This window comes from Ursus maritimus, unplaced genomic scaffold (genome assembly GCF_017311325.1).
Source record: "Ursus maritimus isolate PB19 unplaced genomic scaffold, ASM1731132v1 scaffold_10, whole genome shotgun sequence".
Lineage (NCBI taxonomy): Eukaryota > Metazoa > Chordata > Mammalia > Carnivora > Ursidae > Ursus > Ursus maritimus.
In genome coordinates, this window is record NW_024423344.1 from 22,126,152 (window position 1) to 22,145,169 (window position 19,018).

The following is a 19,018-nucleotide window of genomic DNA, read 5'->3' on the forward strand; positions in this document are numbered from 1 at the left end:
GCATTGTTGTTAATGATATTGGGGTTCTTGAAAAATACAAGAAAGCTAGTTTCCAGAGTTTCACAGATGAGCTTTACCCATTTGCATTAGACTGTAATCTTTTAAAGTGAGAGTGATAACACTCCCTTACCCCAAGTACTCTTAAGTCTCTCTCCCAGCCTAACCCTAAATGCCTAGTCAAGTTCTGGACCAATAGTTGGTACTTATTAAATGCTAACATTCAAGAATTAAAGTGATTATGATACCTTAAACTTTTCTCTATATTTAAATCATTCATTGAACTTCTAAAAAATCATTTATTGAATTTTTAAGACAAATACTATAGATATGAAGCAGTACTATTCAAAAGTCCTAATCTGTGACAAATTAGGGAGCTTATGTCAAAATATTAAACAAGGGACTTCTTCCTTTACCAAAAAATCCTTCTGCCTAAGTAAATAAATAATGGAACTAAACAATGTGTTTAGTTTCATAGTTGATTTTTGGCAAAAGCTCCATATCTTGTAGCAGACCTGTAACAAATTGAGAAATTTTAGCCAGTCCAAGGATCATACTTTGAATAACACTGATAATGCTCTGTCAGGTTGAGAGTGAGATCTAAGTATTAATATGTACTGTTTTTACTGGCCTCACATTCTTTTTTTTGAAATTTTTTGTCTTCTTTTACCTCCTTGATATCTTACTTTCCTATTCAAGTAGGTACTTACGTATCAACACTTACACAGAAGTCTATACTTCTGTTTTATATCGTGTTGTGAACAGAGTTACATAGGAGTTAAATAACTTGCTTAAAATCACACAGCTGATAAATGGCAGAGCTGAGCTCTTAATCATTATGCTATAATGCCTCTCAAGGTAAATGTTTGTTGAGTGAATAATGCCTCATGAGTTGAAAATCAGTCCAAAACCTGTCACTGGCATTTTTAACTTTAGCACATTATAGTAAACTTTATATAATCTTCTCTTGGTGATTGATCGGTCAGATATCCCACTAGGATTTTATTGTCATTAGATCTCGGGGTAGGGCTGGCTAAGTTTTTACATAATGAAAACACCACCAAAATGCCCAACTTGATTAATCAGATACAGTATAATTGTTTTAATTGTTTGGCCTTTTAGTAAAATATCTTTTTTAAAATAGTCTGAATTCCCCTGTATCAACAGGATAATAAAGGAAATTTATGTGATCATATCGATTAATACAGAAATAAAATCCAACACTCATTCCCAATAAAACTCTCAATAAGTTACAGATAGAACTTGCTCAACTTGATAAAGAACATCTGCAAAAGACCTACAGCTAATATCATACTTACTGGTGGACAACGGAATGCTTTTCCCCTAAGATCTGAAAACAAGGCAAGGATGTCTACTCTTATTGCTCTTATTTAATACAGTTCTGACGATTCTAGCCAGTGCCATAAGTCAAGAAAAATAAAAGGCATTTAGTTTAGAAAGGAAAAAATAAAACTGTCCCTATTTGCAGATGATGATTGTCTATGTAGAAAATCCTAAAGAATCTACAGAAAAGCTCCTTGAATTAATAAGTGAGTTCAGCAAGGTCACAGAATATAAGATTAACACATAAAAATCAATGGCTTATATATGCTAACAGTGAACATGCAGAAATCAAAATTATAAGTACAATACCATTTTTTAAAGATTTTATTTATTTTTAATTAATTTAAATTCAATTGATTAACATATATTATTGGTTTCAGAGGTACAGGTCTGTGATTCATCAGTCTTATATAATATCCAGTGCTCATTACATCACATGCCCTCCTTAATGTCTATCACCCAGTTACCCCATCCCCCCCACCTTCCTCCCCTCCAGCAATCCTCACTTTGTTCCTTATGATTAAGTCTCTTATGGTTTGTCTCTCTTTCTGGCTTCATCTTGTTTTATTTTCTCCTCTCTTCCCCTGTGATCCTCTGTTTTGTTTCTTAAATTCTACGTATCAGTGAGATCATATGATAATTGTCTTTCTCTGATTGACTTATTTCACTTAGCATTATACCCGGTATAAGTGATCCACATTGTTGCAAATGGCAAGATTTCATTTTTTGATGGCTGAGTGGTATTCCATTGTGTGTGTGTGTGTGTGTATATATCTATATCTTCTTTATCCATTCATCTGTTGATGGACATCTGGGCTCTTTCCATAGTTTGGCTATTGTGGACATTGCTGCTATAAACATTGCAGGTGCCCCTTCAGATCACTACATTTGTATCTTTGGGGTAAATATTCAGTAGTGCCGTTGCTGGATTGTAGGGTAGTTCTATTTTCAGCTTTTTGAGGAATCTCCATACTGTTTTCCAGAGGCTACACCAGCTTCCATTTCCACCAACGGTGTAAGAGGGTTCCCCTTTCTCTGCATCCTCACCAACATCTGTTGTTTCCTGACTTGTTAATTTTAGCCATTCTGTCTGGTGTGAGGTGGTATCTCATTGTGGTTTTGATTTGTATTTCCCTGATGCTGAGTGATGTTGAGCATTTTTTCATGTGTCTGTTGGCTATTTGTATGTCTTTATAAATTTTCTTTATAAATTTTGGATACCAGTCCTTTATCTGATATGTCATTTGCAAATATCTTTTCCCATTCTGTCAGTTATCTTTTGGTTTTGTCAACTATTTCCTTTGCTGTGCAAAAGCATTTTATCTTGATGAAGTCCCAATAGTTCATTTTTGCCTTTCTTTTGCTTGCCTTTGGAGACGTGTCTAGCAAGAAGTTGCTTTGGCTGAGGTCATAGAGGTTGCTGCCTGTATTCTCCTCTAGGATTTTGATGGATTCCTGTCTTATATTTAGGTCTTTCATCCATTTTGAGCCTATTTTTGTATATGGTGTAAGGAAATGATCCAGTTTCATTCTTCTGCATGTGGCTTTCCAATTTTCCCAGCATCATTTATTGAAGAGACTGTCCTTTTTCCATTGGCTATTCTTTCCTGCTTTGTCTAAGATTAGTTGATCATAGAGATGAGGGTCCATTTTGGAGTTCTGTGTTCTGTTCCATTGATCTATGTGTCTGTTTTTGTGTCCGTATCATACTGTTTTGATAATTACAACTTTGTAATAGAGGTTGAAATCCAGAATTATGATGCCACCAGTTTTGGATTTCTTTTTCAACATTCCTTTGGCTATTTGGGGTCTTTTACTGGTTCCATACAAATTTTTGGACTGTTTGTTGCAGCTCTGTGAAAGCAGTTGATGGTATTTTGATAGGGATTGCACTGAATGTTTAGATTGCTTTAGGTAGCATAGACATTTTAACAGTATTTATTCTTCCAGTCTATGGGCATAGAATGTTTTTCCATTTCATTGTGTCTTCCTCAATTTCTTTCCTAAGTATTCTATAGTTTTCTGAGTACAGATCCTTTTTTCCTGGGGTTGTTTTTGCCATTTTAGTATTTTGTTCTGTCACTCATTTATTCTTCTCTGGACAGAATGACAAAATGGAAAAATTCACCTCACAAAAGAGAACAGGAGGCAGTATTGACTGCCAGGGACCTAATCTGTATGGACATAAGTGAGGTGTCAGAACTAGAATTCAGACTAACGATTATAAAGATACTAGCTGGACTTGAAAAAAAAAACATAGAAAACATTAGAGAATTCCTTTCTGGAGAAATAAAAACTAAAATCTAACCAAGTTGAAATTAAAAAGGCTATTAATGAGATGCAGTCAAAAGTGGAGGCCCTAACTGCTAGGATAAATGAGGCAGAAGAGAGAATTAGTGATATAGAAGACCAAATGGTGGAGAATAAAGAAGCTGAGAAAAAGAGAGATAAACAACTACTGTATCACGAGGGGAGAATTTGAGAGATAAATGATACCATCAAGGGGAACAATATTAGAATAATTGGGATCCTAGAAGAAGAGGAAAGGGGGGGCGCAGAAAGTATATTGGAGCAAATTATAGTGAAGAACTTCCCTAATCTGGGGAAGGAAACAGGCATCCAAGTCCAGGAGGCACAGAAACCCCCCCTCAAAAATCAATAAAATAAATCAACACCCTGACATATAATAGTAAAACTTGCAAATCTCAGAGACAAAGAGAAGATCCTGAAAGTAGCTTAGGACAAGAGGTCTGTAACCTACAAGTTTAGAAACATCAGGTTGGCAGCAGACCTATCCACAGATGTCTGAAAAGACTGGCATCATATATTCAGGGAGCTAAATGAGAAGAATATGCAGCCAAGAATTTACTTTATCCAGCTAGGATGTCTTCAAAATACAAGGAGTGATAAAAAGCTTCCAGGACAAACAGACTAAAAGAATTTGTGATCACCAAAGCAGCCCTACAGTAAATATTAAAGGGGATCCTTTAAGCAAAGAGAGAGCCCAAAAGTAACATAGACCAAAAAGGAACAGAGACAATCTACAGAAACCATCACTTTACAGGTAATACAATGGCACTAAATTCATATCTTTCAATAGTTACTCTGTAAATGGGCTAAATGTCCCAATCAAAAGACACAGGATATCAGATTGGATAAAAAAGCAAAACTCGTGGATATCTGTCTGCAAGAGACTCATTTTAGACCCAAAGACACTTCCAGATTTAAAGTGAGGGGATGGAGAACCGTTTATCATGCTAATGGACATCAAAAGAAAGCTGGAGTCGCAATCTTCATCTCAGACAAATTAGATTTTAAACCAAAGACTGTAAGAAGAGATGAAGGACACTATATCATAAAGGGTCTATCCAACAAGAAGATCTAACAGTTGTAAATATTTATGCCCGTAACACGGGAGCTGCCAGTTAATAACAAAATTAAAGAAACATGTCGATAATAATACTAGGGGATTTTAACATCCCACTCATAGCAATGGACAGATCATCTAAGCAGAAGATCAACAAGGAAATAAGGGCTTTGAATGACACCCTGGGCCAGATGGACTTCACAGATAGATTCAAAGCATTCCATCCTAAAGCAACAGAATACACATTCTTCTCCAGTGCACATGGAACATTCTCCAGAATAGATCACATCCTGGGTCACAAATCAGGGCTCAACTGTTACCAAAAGATTGGGATCACTCCCTACATATTTTAGGACCATAATGCTTTGAAACTGGAATTCAATCACAGGAGGAAATTTGGAAAGAACTCAAATACATGGAGGCTAAAGAGCATCCTACTAAAGAATGAATGGGTCAACCTGGAAATTAAAGAAGAATTTAAAAAATTCATGGAAACAAATGAAAATGGAAACATAACTGTTCAAAACCTTTGGGATGCAGCAAAGGCGGTCCTAAAAGGGAAGTATATAGCAATACAAGCCTTTCTCAAGAAACAAGAAAGGTCTCAGATACACAACCTCACCTTAGAACTAAAGGAGCTGGAGAAAGAACAGCAAATAAAGCCTAAACCCAGCAGGGGAAGAGAACTAATAAAGATTAGAGCAGAAATCAATGAAATAGAAACCAAAAGAACAGTAGAACAGATCAACGAAAGTAGGAGCTGGTTCTTTGAGAAAATTAATAAGATTGATAAACCCCTGGCCAGATTTATCAAAAAGAAAAGAGAAAGGACCCAAATAAATAAAATGATGGATGAAAAGGAGAGATGACAACCAACACCTAAGAAATACAAACAATTATAGAAAAATATTATAAGCAAAGCCAACAAATTAGGCAATCTGGAAGAAATGGATGCATTCCTAGAGATGTATAAACTACCAAAACTGAAACAGGAAGAAATAGAAAACCTGAACAGACCCATAACCAGCAAGGAAATTGAAGCAGTAATCAAAAATCTCCCAGCAAACAAGATCCCAGGGCCAGATGGCTTCCCAGGGGAATTCTACCAAACCTTTCAGGAAAAACTAATACCTATTCTTCTGAAGCTGTTTTAAAAAATAGAAAGGGAAGGAAAACTTCCAAAGTGAGGCCAACATTACCTTGATCCCAAAACCAGACAAAGACCCCACCAAAAAGAATTATAGATCAATATCCTTGATGAATATGGATGCAAAAATTCTCACCAAGATACTAGTGGGACTCAATCTCATGACCTGAGCCCAAATCAAGAGTCAGACACTTAACCATCTGATCTACCCATGTACCCCCAGACAAGCTTATTTTAAAATGTTTATGGAAAGGCACAGGCTCTAGAAGACTTAAAACAATCCTGATAAAGGATTAAAAATAGGAGCAATTGCTCTACCCAATATTAAGGCTTAAGGAATAGCTACAGCAATGAATACTGCATGGTATCAGCTGAAGGATGGACACATTGCTCAATGGAACAGAAGATCGACTCCAGAAATAAACCCACACAGATACACCCAAGTTTCTTTTGGCAGGTGCAAAACTAATTCTATGGAGGAAGAGTAGCTTCTTTAGCAAATGGTAGTAGAGCAATTGGAAATCCATAGGCAAAACTAAATAACCTCAATCTCATTCTCACACTTATACAAATACATAAAATGGATCCTAGACTTAAATGTAAAACAGGAAACTATAAAACTTTTAGGGAAAAAATGGAGGAAAATTTTCAGGATCCAGGGCCAGGCAAATGGTTCTTACAGTTGATGACAAAAGCATAATCCATAAAAAGAAATTTGGAATTTAACAAAATTTAATTCTGTGAAAGCTCATGTGAAGACGATGAAAATACAAGCTAGAGATAAGAAGAAAACAACACACCCAATATAGGACTAGTATCTAGTATATATAATGAACTCTTAAAGATTAACAGTAAAACAAAACCAAAAAAACCTAATTAAAAAAGTGGGCAAGGATGAGAAGAGACATTTCATTGAAGGAGATATATAGATGGCACTTATTGTGCTTATTATTATTAATACATTATTAGCCATCAGAGAAATATGGATTAAAACCAACTAAGCATCTATTAGAATGGCTAAAATAAAAAATAGTGACAACATGAAATGCTAGTGAGGATGTAGAGAAATTGGATCACTCATATGTTGCTGTTGGGAATGTGGAATGGTAGTCACTCTGGAAAACATGTTGCTACTGTACAGCTTACCGGTTACATTCCTACTCATATATCCCAGAGATATGAGAACTGGTGTTCATACAAAATCTGTATATGAATGTTTGTAACAACTTTATTTTGTAATAGTCAAAACCTGTGAACAATCCAGATGTCTTTAAAGGGTAATTGGTTAAACTTTGGTATGCCCTTGCCATGAAATACCACTCAGCAATTAAAAGGAACAAATTATTGATAGAAGCAACAACTTATGTGAATTTCTAGGGAGTTATGCTGGGCAAAAGAAAGCCCATCACGAAAAGATTATATACTGTGTGATTCCATTTATATAATATTTTTGAAATGAAATTTTATAAATGAAGGACAGATTAGTGGTTGCAGGGGGGAGAGGTGGAGGTTGTTTGCTTATAAAAGGGCAACAGAAGGGCATCTTCTGTTTTTGGAATTGTTCCATATATTGACTATAATGGTGGATACATAAACCTGTGCAGATGATAAAATTGTATAGAATTAATATACAGACTTTCGTACAGTGAATCCAGGTAGGACAGGAAATCTGAATAAGGTCGGTGGGTTGTATCAATGTCAATGTTTTCGTCGTGGTATTATACTATAGTTTGGCAAAATGTTAATTAAGAGAAGCTGAGCTAGGGACGCCGGGGTGGTTAAGCGTCTGCCTTTGGCTTAGGTCGTGATCCCAGGGTTCTGGGATTGAGCCCTGCATTGGGCTCCCTGCTCAGCAGGGAGTCTGATTCTGCCCCTTCCCCCTGCTCATGCTCACACGTGCTTGCCCATGCGGTCTCTCTCTCTCTTTCTGTCTTAAATAAATAAATAAAATCTTTTTAAAAAAAAGACGTGGTTTATATATACAATGGAATATTATTCAGCCATAAAAAGAATGAAATCTTCCCATTTGCAATGCCATGAATGGAGGTAGAGAGTATTAAGCTAAGTGAAATAAATCAGAGAAAGATAAATACCATATGATTTCACTCACATATGCAATTTAAGGAATAAAACAAGTGAGGAAAGGGAAAAAGAGAGAGAGATAAATCAAGAAACAGACTCTTAATTATAGAGAATAAACTGATGTTTACCATGGGAGGTGTTGGGGGATTGTATTAAATAGGTGATGGGAATTAAGGAGTGCACCTATTGTGATAAGCACCGGGTATTGTATGGAAGTGCTGAATCACTATATTGCACACCTGGAAGTAATATAACACTGTATGTTAAGTAACTGGAATTAAAATAAAAACTTAAGAAAAAAAAACTAGTTCAGGGTTTTATTAATTGAAGTTTTGATTGGTCAAGTTTTTATTAATTGAAATTTTGAGACAATTATAAATGTGAATGCAGTTATAAGAAATAATACTAAAATGCCTAGCCTACGTGCTCTTTTTAAAATATTTTATTTATTTATTTTGAGAGAGAGAAAGCAAGAGCCTGTGTGAGCAGAGAAAGGGGGAGAGGAGAGAAAGAGTCCCAAGCAAACTCCACGCTGAGTGTGTAAGCCTGACATGGGACTCGGTCTCATGACCCTGAGATCGTGACCCAAGTTGAAACCAAGAGTCAGACACTCAACTCGACTGAGCCACATCTTCTTTATCCATTTATCAGTCAGTGGACACTTGGGCTGCTTCCATATCTTGACTATTGTAAATAATGCTGCAATAAATGTAGGGGTGCAGGTATCCCTTTGAATTAGTGTTTTTGTATTCTTTGAGTAAATACCCAGCAGTATGATTGCTGGGTCATAGGGTAGATCTATTTTTAACTTTTTGAGGAACCTCCATACTGTTTTCCGAGTGGCTGCACCAGTTTGCATTCCCACCAACAGTGTTAAGAGGGTTCCTTTTTTTTTTTTTTTTCACATCTCGCCAACACTTGTTTCTTGTGTTTTTTATTTTAGCCATTCTGACAGGTGTGAGGTGATAACTCATTGCAGTTTTGATTTGCATTTCCTTGATGACCAGTGATGATAGGCATCTTTTCATGTGTCTATTGGCCATCTGTATATGTCTTCTTTTGGAGCAGTATCTATTCATGTCTTCTGCCATTTTTTAGTTGGATTATTTATTTTTGGGGTGTTGAGTTTTATAAGTTCCTTGGATACTAACCCTTTATCAGATATGTCATTTGCAAATATCTTCTCCCATTCCTTAGATTGCCTTTTAGTCTTGATGATCATTTTCTTCACTGTGCAGAAGCTTTTTATTTTGATGTAGCACCAATAGTTTATTTTTGCTTTTGTTTCCCTTGCCTCAGGAAACATATCTAGAAAAAGGTTGCTATAGCCAGTGTCGGAGAGCTTATTGCCTGTGCTCTCTTCTAAGATTTTATGGTTTCAGGCCTCACATTTAGGTCTTTAACCCATTTTGAATTTATCTTTGTGTATGGTGTAAGAAAGTGATCCAGTTTCTTTCTTTTCCCTGTTGCTGTCCAGTTTTCCCAGTGCCATTTGTTGAAGAGACTGTCCTTTTCCTATTGTATATTCTTTTCTGCTTTGTCAAAGATTAATTGACCATATAGTTGTGAGTTTATTTCTGGGTACCGTAGTGTTACTACAGCTTTCTAATGTAGCTTGAAGTCCAGAATATTGATGCTTCCAGCTTTCCTTTGCTTTTTCAAGATTGCTTTGACTACTCGGGGTCTTTTGTCGTTCCATACAAATTTTAGAATTGTTTGTTCTAGTTGTGTGAAAAATGCTATTGATATTTTAAAAGGGATTGCATTAAATGTGTAGATTGCTTTGGGTAATATAGACATTTTCACAACATTTATTCTTCTCATACTTGAGCATGGAATGTGTTTCCATTTCTTTGTGCCATCTTCAGTTTCTCTCATCAGTGTTTTATAGTTTTCAGAGTACAGTTCTTTCACCTCTTAAGTTTATTCCTAGGTATCTTTTTATTTTTGGTGCAATTGTAAATGATATTGTTTTCTTAATTTTTCTTTCTGCTGCTTCATTATTGGTATATAGAAATGTAACAGATTTCTGTGTATTGATTTTGTATTCTGCAACCTTAGTGAGTTTATCCATTCTAGCAGTTTTTTGGTAGAGTCAGGTTTTCTTTCTTTTTTTTTTTTTTTTTTTAAGATTTTACTTATTTATTTGAGGTAGAGTCAGGTTTTCTATGTAGAGTATCATGTCATATGTAAAGAGTGAAAGTTTTACTTCCTTACCAGTTTGGATGCCCTTTTTAAAGAGAGAGAGTGGGGAGAGGGGTAGGGGGAGAGAGAGAGAACCTTAAGCAGACTCCACACCCAGCGTGGAGCCCAGAGCTGGGTTTAATCTCACAACCCTGAGATCATGACCTGAGCCAAAATCAAGAGCTGGATGCTTAACTGACTGAGCCACCCAGGCGCCCCACCTTCTTTTTCTTTTTGTTGTCTGATTGCTGAGGCTAGGATTTGCAGTACTATGTTGAATGAGAGTGGTAAGAGTGGACATCCCTGTCTTATTCCTTACCTTAGGGGAAAAGCTCTCAGTTTTTTTCCTATTAAGGATGATGATAGATGTGTGTTTTTCATATATGGACTTTATTATGTTGAGGTATGTTCCCTCTAAACCTACTTTGTTCAGGGTTTTTATCAGAATGGATGTTGTATTTTGTCATATGCTTTTCCTGCATCTATTGAAATGATCATATGTAAAACCTTCAATTAGTAAAGGAGAATCAAAAAGAAAGCAGCCATTTGATAAGATTAGTTACGTGATCCTTCAGGAAAAATAATTTCTGTTGTCAGATTTTTACATGATTGATGAATCAGAAGTGTTTTGGTTTTTTAAAAAATTTTAATCAAAGTATAATACATGTAGAGAGTGGCCAAAGTATAAATATAACATATGAAACTTGTGGGTGAATGAATATCCATGTATCTACACGGCAGTAATATCATTTCATAAATGTTCATATTGAGAGGAAGGTCTTATCTTTTGAGTATTTTTTTCTACTTTTTTTAAAGATTTTATTTGAGAGAGAGGGAGCGTGCATGAGCAGAGGGAAGAGAGAGAGGGAGAAGCAGACTGTGCAGGGAGCCTGACTCAAAGCTGGGCTTGATCCCAGGACCCTGAGATCATAACCTGAGCCACCCAGGTGCCCTTTTTTTCTACTTCTTTAGAAGCATTTAGGTGCAACTAGAGTTGGGCTACTTAAAAAAAAAAAAAAAGTAAGTTGTAGAATATATTTAAGAAACAGCTCTGTAGCCACAACTGGGGTTCAAATCTTAACTGATATTTCCTAGATATATAATATAATTTAGCCTGGTTCTCTGTATCCCCATACTCATCTGTGAAATAAAAGGTTTTAATTTTACAGGACTAAAACTAGATAAGATTTCACACAGTGAGTATATTGCTCAATAAAAACAAATTTAATTATGTCACATTCAAAATGGGCCTGATAAATATCTATTTTTTTCATAACGTGTTTAAGAAGTGATTGCTGACTTATTCCACAAATTTAGGTATAGAATGCTCAGCCACTTTTTCAAGATGAAGAGAGAAATTTGGGAATGAGAAAGAACTTTATATAGAAATCAATATGCAGAATTTGTTAACTCAAAATATATTAGGTTGAGTCTTGGAAATTGCCCATAATTAACGTTCTTAACCTACAAAGTGTTAATTCCATGTGGTTCAGCCCTAATAGAAAACAAAGTTGAAAAGGATTAAATACATAGTTGGGTAATAGATTAATAATAGATTTTTAAAGGAACTTTAGAAATGGATCTAATCTGTGTGTGTGTGTGTTTATGTGTGTGCGTGTGCGTGTGTGTAGATAAAGTAGGTGTTGAAACTAGGTTAGTTTCCATATCTTCTGTGCTCTCCTCCCACTTGACAAAAGAAAGAGATACGTTTTATAGATGCTGAATTTACTGAAGTACAATGTCTAGGAGGGTAAAAATTTCTAGGTTGTTAAGTAAAGGGATAGTTTAAGTTACTGGTTTTGATGAAGCTTCCTTTAATGATTAATTAGATCACAAGAAACCTGCCCAGGGTTTACCTTTCCTTGGCTTGTACATAGGTTTTGTTTTGTTAAGAATAAAGTATGATTTTCATGCCCTAGGATATTTTTGGCTTATTTTAGGATGCTGTCAATTCAAATTTGGGAGTTATCACTTAATTTTTTATAAAAGAAACAATTTACTATGTAGCTACAATAACTTTAAACTTGTATATGCTTAATAACATATGTCCAAATATATATAAAGCAAAAATTGACAAAATTACAAAGCAGTATTTGTCAAAGACATAGTCATTGTGAGAGATTTTCTTGTCATTAATAAACACACCAATTAATAGGAGAAAGAAAAGTTAAATAACCTAATTTGCAAGTGTTATTTTAAAAACACATATAAAACCCCATAAAAAAATGGTTTTGTGATAGTATAAAGCTATAATTTCCAAACTGTGCACTGAGGTACCATGGGGCTCCGTGATGAACCCAAAGAGACATTTGGGATATTCTAAATTTTTAAGAGAAACATAATGACATTTGACATCTTTCGGACACCACAGAACTATTAGGTATTGATGTAGTTCACAATTTAAACGTTAGATCTCTCTACATTCCTTTTAATCACATATTTTGTTTAAGAGTAAAGTGAGATTTTTTTTCTTTCAATTTATATTAAATTAAACCCCCAACCCCTCATAACCCCACAACCCCCTGCCAATGACTATTAAATTGTTTGGACCTGACTACTTGAATGGAAAAACTTAGGTCTTTCCTTTGGCCTACACTGTGGACTGAGGTTTGGGAAATTCTGGTATAAAGCAAATATCAATTAATTTCACAGTGTTGTACAGACTATATTCTCTGATCACCATGCAATTAGATTAGAAGTCCGGGAATAAGTTAGTTATGAAAATCTCATAATTGTAAAAAAAAAGAAGTAAAGCACTTCCGAATACCTTGAGCATCACAGAAATCCTAGTGGCTAGGATTACTTAGAAATGAATAATAGGAAAAATATTACATGTCAGAACCTGTGGAATATAGTTAAAAAGATATTTCATAAGAGAAATTTATAGCAAGTATAGATACAGAACAAAGAATAATAGGAATTTAAAAGGCATATTAATGTATATGTAGCATAAGGTTTTAAAATATTAGTACCTCACTTAATTTTTGCTGCATAATAAACCACTCCAAAACCAAGTAGCTTAAAACAATTGCCATTTTATTCAGCTAATAATTCTGTGGGTTGGCAGAGTGGTTCTTCTGGTCTGGGCCAGTTCAGCTGATCTCTCCTGGGCTCCCTCATTCATCTCTGGTCAGCTGGTAGGTTAGCTGGTGACTAGATGTTTTATGGATGGTCTCACACAAGTTTCTGGCTTTTGGATGAGACCCTGGTTGTCTTCTACTTAGCCTCATCTTCCAGCAGGCTAGCACAGTGTTGTTCACATGGTGGTTTTAGAATTTTAAGAGCAGCAAGAGAGGACATCCTCAGATGTGTAAGCAGTTTTCAAGTCCATTTGATAAATGTCCCACTGCCAAAGCAAGTTACACAACCACACCTAGAATTAGTGCAGGACCAAACTATACAGAGGCCCGGATATGGGAAGGGGAATTATAGCCATTTTTGCAAACAATCTACCACAATTTGAATATAAACAATTTTATGCCAATGGATTTGAAAACTTAGCTGAAATGAACAATTTCCTAGTGGGGAAAAAAAAAACTTACCCAGCTAACTCAAGAAGAAATGAAAAACCTGAATAGATCTAAAAATAAATTATATCGGTAGCGAAAAATTTAACCTCTTCCAACACACTGAGAAAGAAAAGGTAATCTTGTTGATAGAACTCCAGCAAACATTCAAAGAACAGATAATTTCAGCCTTATTAAATGATTTTAGAGAAGGTAAGGGGTAACACTGCCCAACCCATTTTATGAGGCTAGCAAACCATGACATCAAGAAGGAGACCAAGACAGCATGAGAAAAGGTGCTTGCTTATAAGCCAGTTTCACTTATGAACATAGGTTAAAAAAAAAATTATAAATAAAATATTAGCAAATCAAGTCCAGTAATGAATATCTTTTTAAAATTTTCTGGAAAGTTTTATCCCAGGTCTTATAAACATGTAACTTTTACATTGCAAGGTTCTAAGTTTAACATTTAAAAATCAGTTTACCACATTTACAGATGAAAGGGGAAAATTATCTGTCTGTATCAATAGATGCAAAAGAAGCACAATTTAATAAAACTAAACACCTATTTGTGGCTAAAAAGGCAAATACAAAGATCTTAGCAAATTAGGAATAGAAATGATCTTCCTTACCCAAAAAAAGACCACAAGCATCATATGTTATTATAAACTGCTATCCCTATATTGGGCATCTGTGTATATAGGAGGGTTTAGTCGTATTTATGCTATGTATTGTTTTTATGCCTGAAATATCTGGGGGAGTTGGAGGAATGGAGAGAGTACAATTCCTAAACGGCCTTTGGAAACTTGATTATTGAGACTCAAAAAGTTAAAGGAAAACAGAATAAAAATAGAATGGGATAAACCTTAGTGAAACATTTAAATAAATTCCAAGAAATATGAAGTACAAAGCATAGATTTTTTTAAAGTTTTGAAACAATTTCAGACTTGCAGTTTGAATTTCAAATTTACATTAGTACAAAAACTACTGTGCACTCTTTACTCAGCACCCAGCTTGTTTGTTAGCTTTTTTCTGAATTTGCCTTATTCTCTCTTTCTCTCTCTCTCTGATTTCCATACACACACACACACACACACACACACACACACACACACACTTAAAACAGTTAAGTTGCAGACATAAAGCCCCATTACCCTTAATTTGTCAGTTCATACTTCATAAAAAAATACACTTTCCTGTGTAACCACAGTGCATTTGTCAGATGAACAGAGATAAATATCTACCTTCTGATTCAGAGACCTAACTCATATTTTGCTAGTTGTTCCTAATAATGTCTTTTATAAATCCAAGATCCAATCCGGGATTAGACATTGCACTTGTCATATTTCCTTAATCTCATTCAGTCCGACAGTTCTTCAGTCTTCATCTCTCGTGACTACATTTTTGAAGAGTACAGACTAGTTTTTGCGGAATGGCAGATTTAGGTCTGACTTTCCGCAGGTGGTGGTGGTTATTTTGGTTAGGAATACCACAGAAGTGATACTGTTTTCTCAGTGCCTGAGATCAGAAGGCACGCGATGTGGATTTGTTCCTTACTCATAATGATAACCTTTGTCAGTTGGTCAAGCTGCTATCTGCCAAGTTTTTCCACTATAAATTAATAAGTATTTTATGGAGAGCACTTGAGACTATAAAATATCAATGCATGGATTTTAATATTTGTGAGATGCATTAATTTAAAAATAATGTAGAATTGATTGAGTAGTTGCTAAAGAAGTATGCTGTGATATAAGTGCAAGTTGGTAGGTAATCTAATGATTAGCATATATATAAGGCTCAGTTTGTTTAAACGTGTTCGCTTCTACATAGGACAAAAAATAAGTGTTATGCAGATAAGCCAGTAAACTGCAGATATACATATATTTCCAGTTTTAACTTTCTACTTGATCTGAATTTTAACATCAATATTAATACTTTTTCAGTTAATTTCTATTATCAAAAATTTCGGTAAATATTGTATTGGAGACTAGACAGTATGCCCTCTGAAATTGTAAGTTGAAAAGGATTTTAGAAATCATTCGGTCTTTTTTTTTTAAAGATTTTTATTTATTTGAGACAGAAAAACAGAGAGTGTGTGCCCACCAGTGCATGAGCAAGGGGGAGGGGCAGAGGCAGAGGGAGAAGCAGACTCCCCACTGAGCAGGAAGCCCAATGTGGGGCTCCATCCCAGGTTCCTGAGATCATGACCTGAGCTGAAGGCAGACAGCTTAACTGACTGAGCCACCTAGGCGCCCTAGAAATCATTCAGTCTTCTATCTAATTTATTTTGACTTAATTCCATAGACAAACTATAAACTTAAAAGAAGATTGATTTACCCAAAATGATATGTTATGTGAATTGGCACATGTTGCTGCCATTACAAACAATTGAAATCCCATAAAATATAGAAATATATTTGCTAGTAGAGAATTTTTGTTTGTAAAAAGCCAGATAGCAAGAGTTTATATCTGAGGTAATGGCAAGTAGGTAGCATTTATGCTAATGAATTCCCATTCCCAACAAGCATACAAACCTTAACATTTGACATTGAACTCTTTCCCATCTAGCTGACTTCTTGCTTTGGTAAGTAGATAAAAGCTAGCATACCATTTACAATGTATTTGCTAGGCTTTTATAGTAATAATGCATCCCCAAATTTGAATCTTAAGATTGGGAGGCATGATGTTGATCAGAACTACTGGTGTTTAATTGTGTGTGTGTGTGTGTGTGTGTGTGTGTGTGTGTGTGTGTGTGTGTGAGAGAGAGAGAGAGAGAGAGAGAGAGAGAGAGAAAGCTGTATTGTCACCAGTTAATTTTGTTACCAAATCCAGAAGGTAGCCTGTTACTGGTTTGTAGTATGCACATTTAATTCATGTTCTCCTTATCCAGAACAAAAGAGATGAACACTTACTGAAAAAAAGAAATGTTCCCCAAGAAGAAAGTTTAGAAGATTCAGATGTTGATGCTGATTTTAAAGCAGTAAGTTACTTTGGTGTTATAAAGTGTTTTTACAGTAATTTTTATTATGAGCAGAGAACTTCATTTTATTCTACGACCACTTTTACTATGGTAATTAATGTATATTAACTCATAACTTTAGTAAATAGACTTAATAAATGTAATTTTGTTTAAAAAAAAACTCTTCCCTGAACTGTCTTTTTTTCCTTTTAAGCAAAATGTGACACTAGAAGCTATATTGCAGGTATGTTATTAATTTAATATAATTCTCATTTTGAAGTATTTTGAAATTGACATTTTTAAAATTTCTTAAATTTACATTTGGTGTTACAGAATGCCACAAGTGATAACCCAGTGGTCCAGTTAAGTGCTGTTCAGGCTGCAAGGTAAATACTAATTTGTCCAGAGAGTTATTGTAGGTGTCTTAGCTGGTAGTCTAGAAGTAATACATTGTTGTTTCTGTTCATAGTTTGAAAATTATAGTAATTAATTTCTTATATTTCTTTTTCTAGAAAGCTATTATCCAGTGACAGAAACCCACCAATTGATGACCTAATAAAATCTGGGATTTTACCAATTCTAGTCAAATGTCTAGAAAGGGATGATAAGTAAGTATGGATTTGAGTCTCTGTTCACTTTTTTCAGTTAACTGAAAATTTAGGATTATAATTTAACTAATGGGTTCAGTTAGGTTTTGCATTTATTATGTTTTTCATTTATCATACATTTTCATGTAATTTTCTAATTCTATGATCATATTCAGAAGACCTAATAAAATACTTCTTTTTTTGTTTTTGAAGTATATGTATATTTTCTAGGAAAATTTTAGCTTCTGTTTATTGCCTATTCTAACTTACCTCAAATATTTATAGTCTTTATTTATTTTGTTTTTGTTTTGAGTAATATTTTAAAACAACCCAAATAGTGTTTGAGTCACTCTTTGCTTATGAGTCTATATATAGATTAACCTCATGACTGAGTCAACATGAATGGTTTCCAGAACTGAGTGGCTTTTACCCTGGGAATATTCCAGCTGATCCACTGATCTTCTGAAAAGTCTTTAATAGAACCCCAACCATGACTAATTGTCTAACAACATGCTTTTTATTTGTGGTAAATTAAAAATCAGGTTATACTTTTCCAGCACAGAAAGGGAAGAACACTACTTTGTATCTTTTGAGGTATGGCCTCATTTCTGTTAATGTTTAGAGATATCCCAGTGTGCTGTATCTTAAACTCATCAATTTGAATTAACTGGGAAGAACATAAATTTGAACTCCAAAATATTTTATTTATTTATTTTTAAAGATGTTATTTATTTGACAGAGACTATAAGCAGGGGGACCAGCAAGCAGAGGTAGAGGGGGAAGCAGACTCTCTGCTGAGCAGGGAGCCTGGTGTGGGGTTCGATTCCAGGACCCAGGATCATGACCTGAGCCAAAGGCCGATGCTTAACTGACTGAGCCACCCAGGTGCCCCACGAACTCCAAAATATTTTAAAACAAATGCTGATTTTGCTTTTGAGAACATTTAGACTAAAATTTGGTATATTTTGCTAAATGTTTTCCAAGGAATTTTCAGTTGACTAGATAAAATAGTGAAATGTAAATGTTGCCACAAAGGGATTCTTATTATTTAAAAATACTTTCTTCTGCTTTCGTTGTGTGCTACAACCATCCTTCCAAAAATGCTTAAAGCACACTTACTTTATGCAATCTTGTATATTTTCTGTAACAAGTATTTAAGTAAAAATAAGTTTTATTTCAGCTGTTTAAAAAGCAGTCTATTCTACCTCTACTTTTAGGGACCCCCTTTTTCCCTTGATCTCCTTCTCTTTTCTTTACATTCCAGCCTTTGGCAGAGGCTCATTTGTGTGTGTGTGTGTGTGTGTGTGTGTGTGTGTGTGTGTGTGTCTGTGAAATATAGCATATATACAAAAATTATGCTAAAATATATATGGGCCTGTACAACTACCACCCAAAGCAAAAACAAAATTGTCAGTGGTTTGGATTTGACTTTATGGATTTGTCATGGGAAATTGTGTTATCATAAAAATCCCATAGACTTTGGAGCCAAATAGACGTTGGTTTAAATCTAGAGTTTACTATTGACCAAAACCCAAGTGGCTTTTGAGCCTCACATACCTCATCAGTAAAAATTAGGTGGTTGTGAGGAATGGAAATAATATACACAAAACACTACATATCAAACTTACAATACATGCTCATTTATTGTTTGCATATTACACTCATTATTTTTCTACATCTTCTCTTCTTCTTTTTTTCCGAATGTTATCTTAGAACACTCCCTGCTTTATAATTTTATTTTTTTTATCTCACTGTTTTCTCATTTAAGGCCCTCAAGACTAGCTTAATATAATAACCCAATAACCCTTTCTTCTTCCAGACAAGAACAACATAAACTCATCATCT

At 34.9% G+C, this 19,018-nt stretch overlaps 1 protein-coding gene across 1 annotated transcript in view; it reads left to right on the forward strand.

Annotated features, from left to right (window-relative positions):
* KPNA3 (karyopherin subunit alpha 3) overlaps positions 1-19,018 on the forward strand; it is an 89,597-nt gene that overhangs the window by 45,151 nt on the left and 25,428 nt on the right. Inside the window, exons 3-6 of the mRNA XM_040622686.1 lie at positions 16,518-16,607; positions 16,801-16,830; positions 16,920-16,972; positions 17,099-17,194. Of these exons, the coding sequence (XP_040478620.1) occupies positions 16,518-16,607; positions 16,801-16,830; positions 16,920-16,972; positions 17,099-17,194 (269 nt within the window). The remainder of the gene's footprint in view (positions 1-16,517; positions 16,608-16,800; positions 16,831-16,919; positions 16,973-17,098; positions 17,195-19,018) is intronic.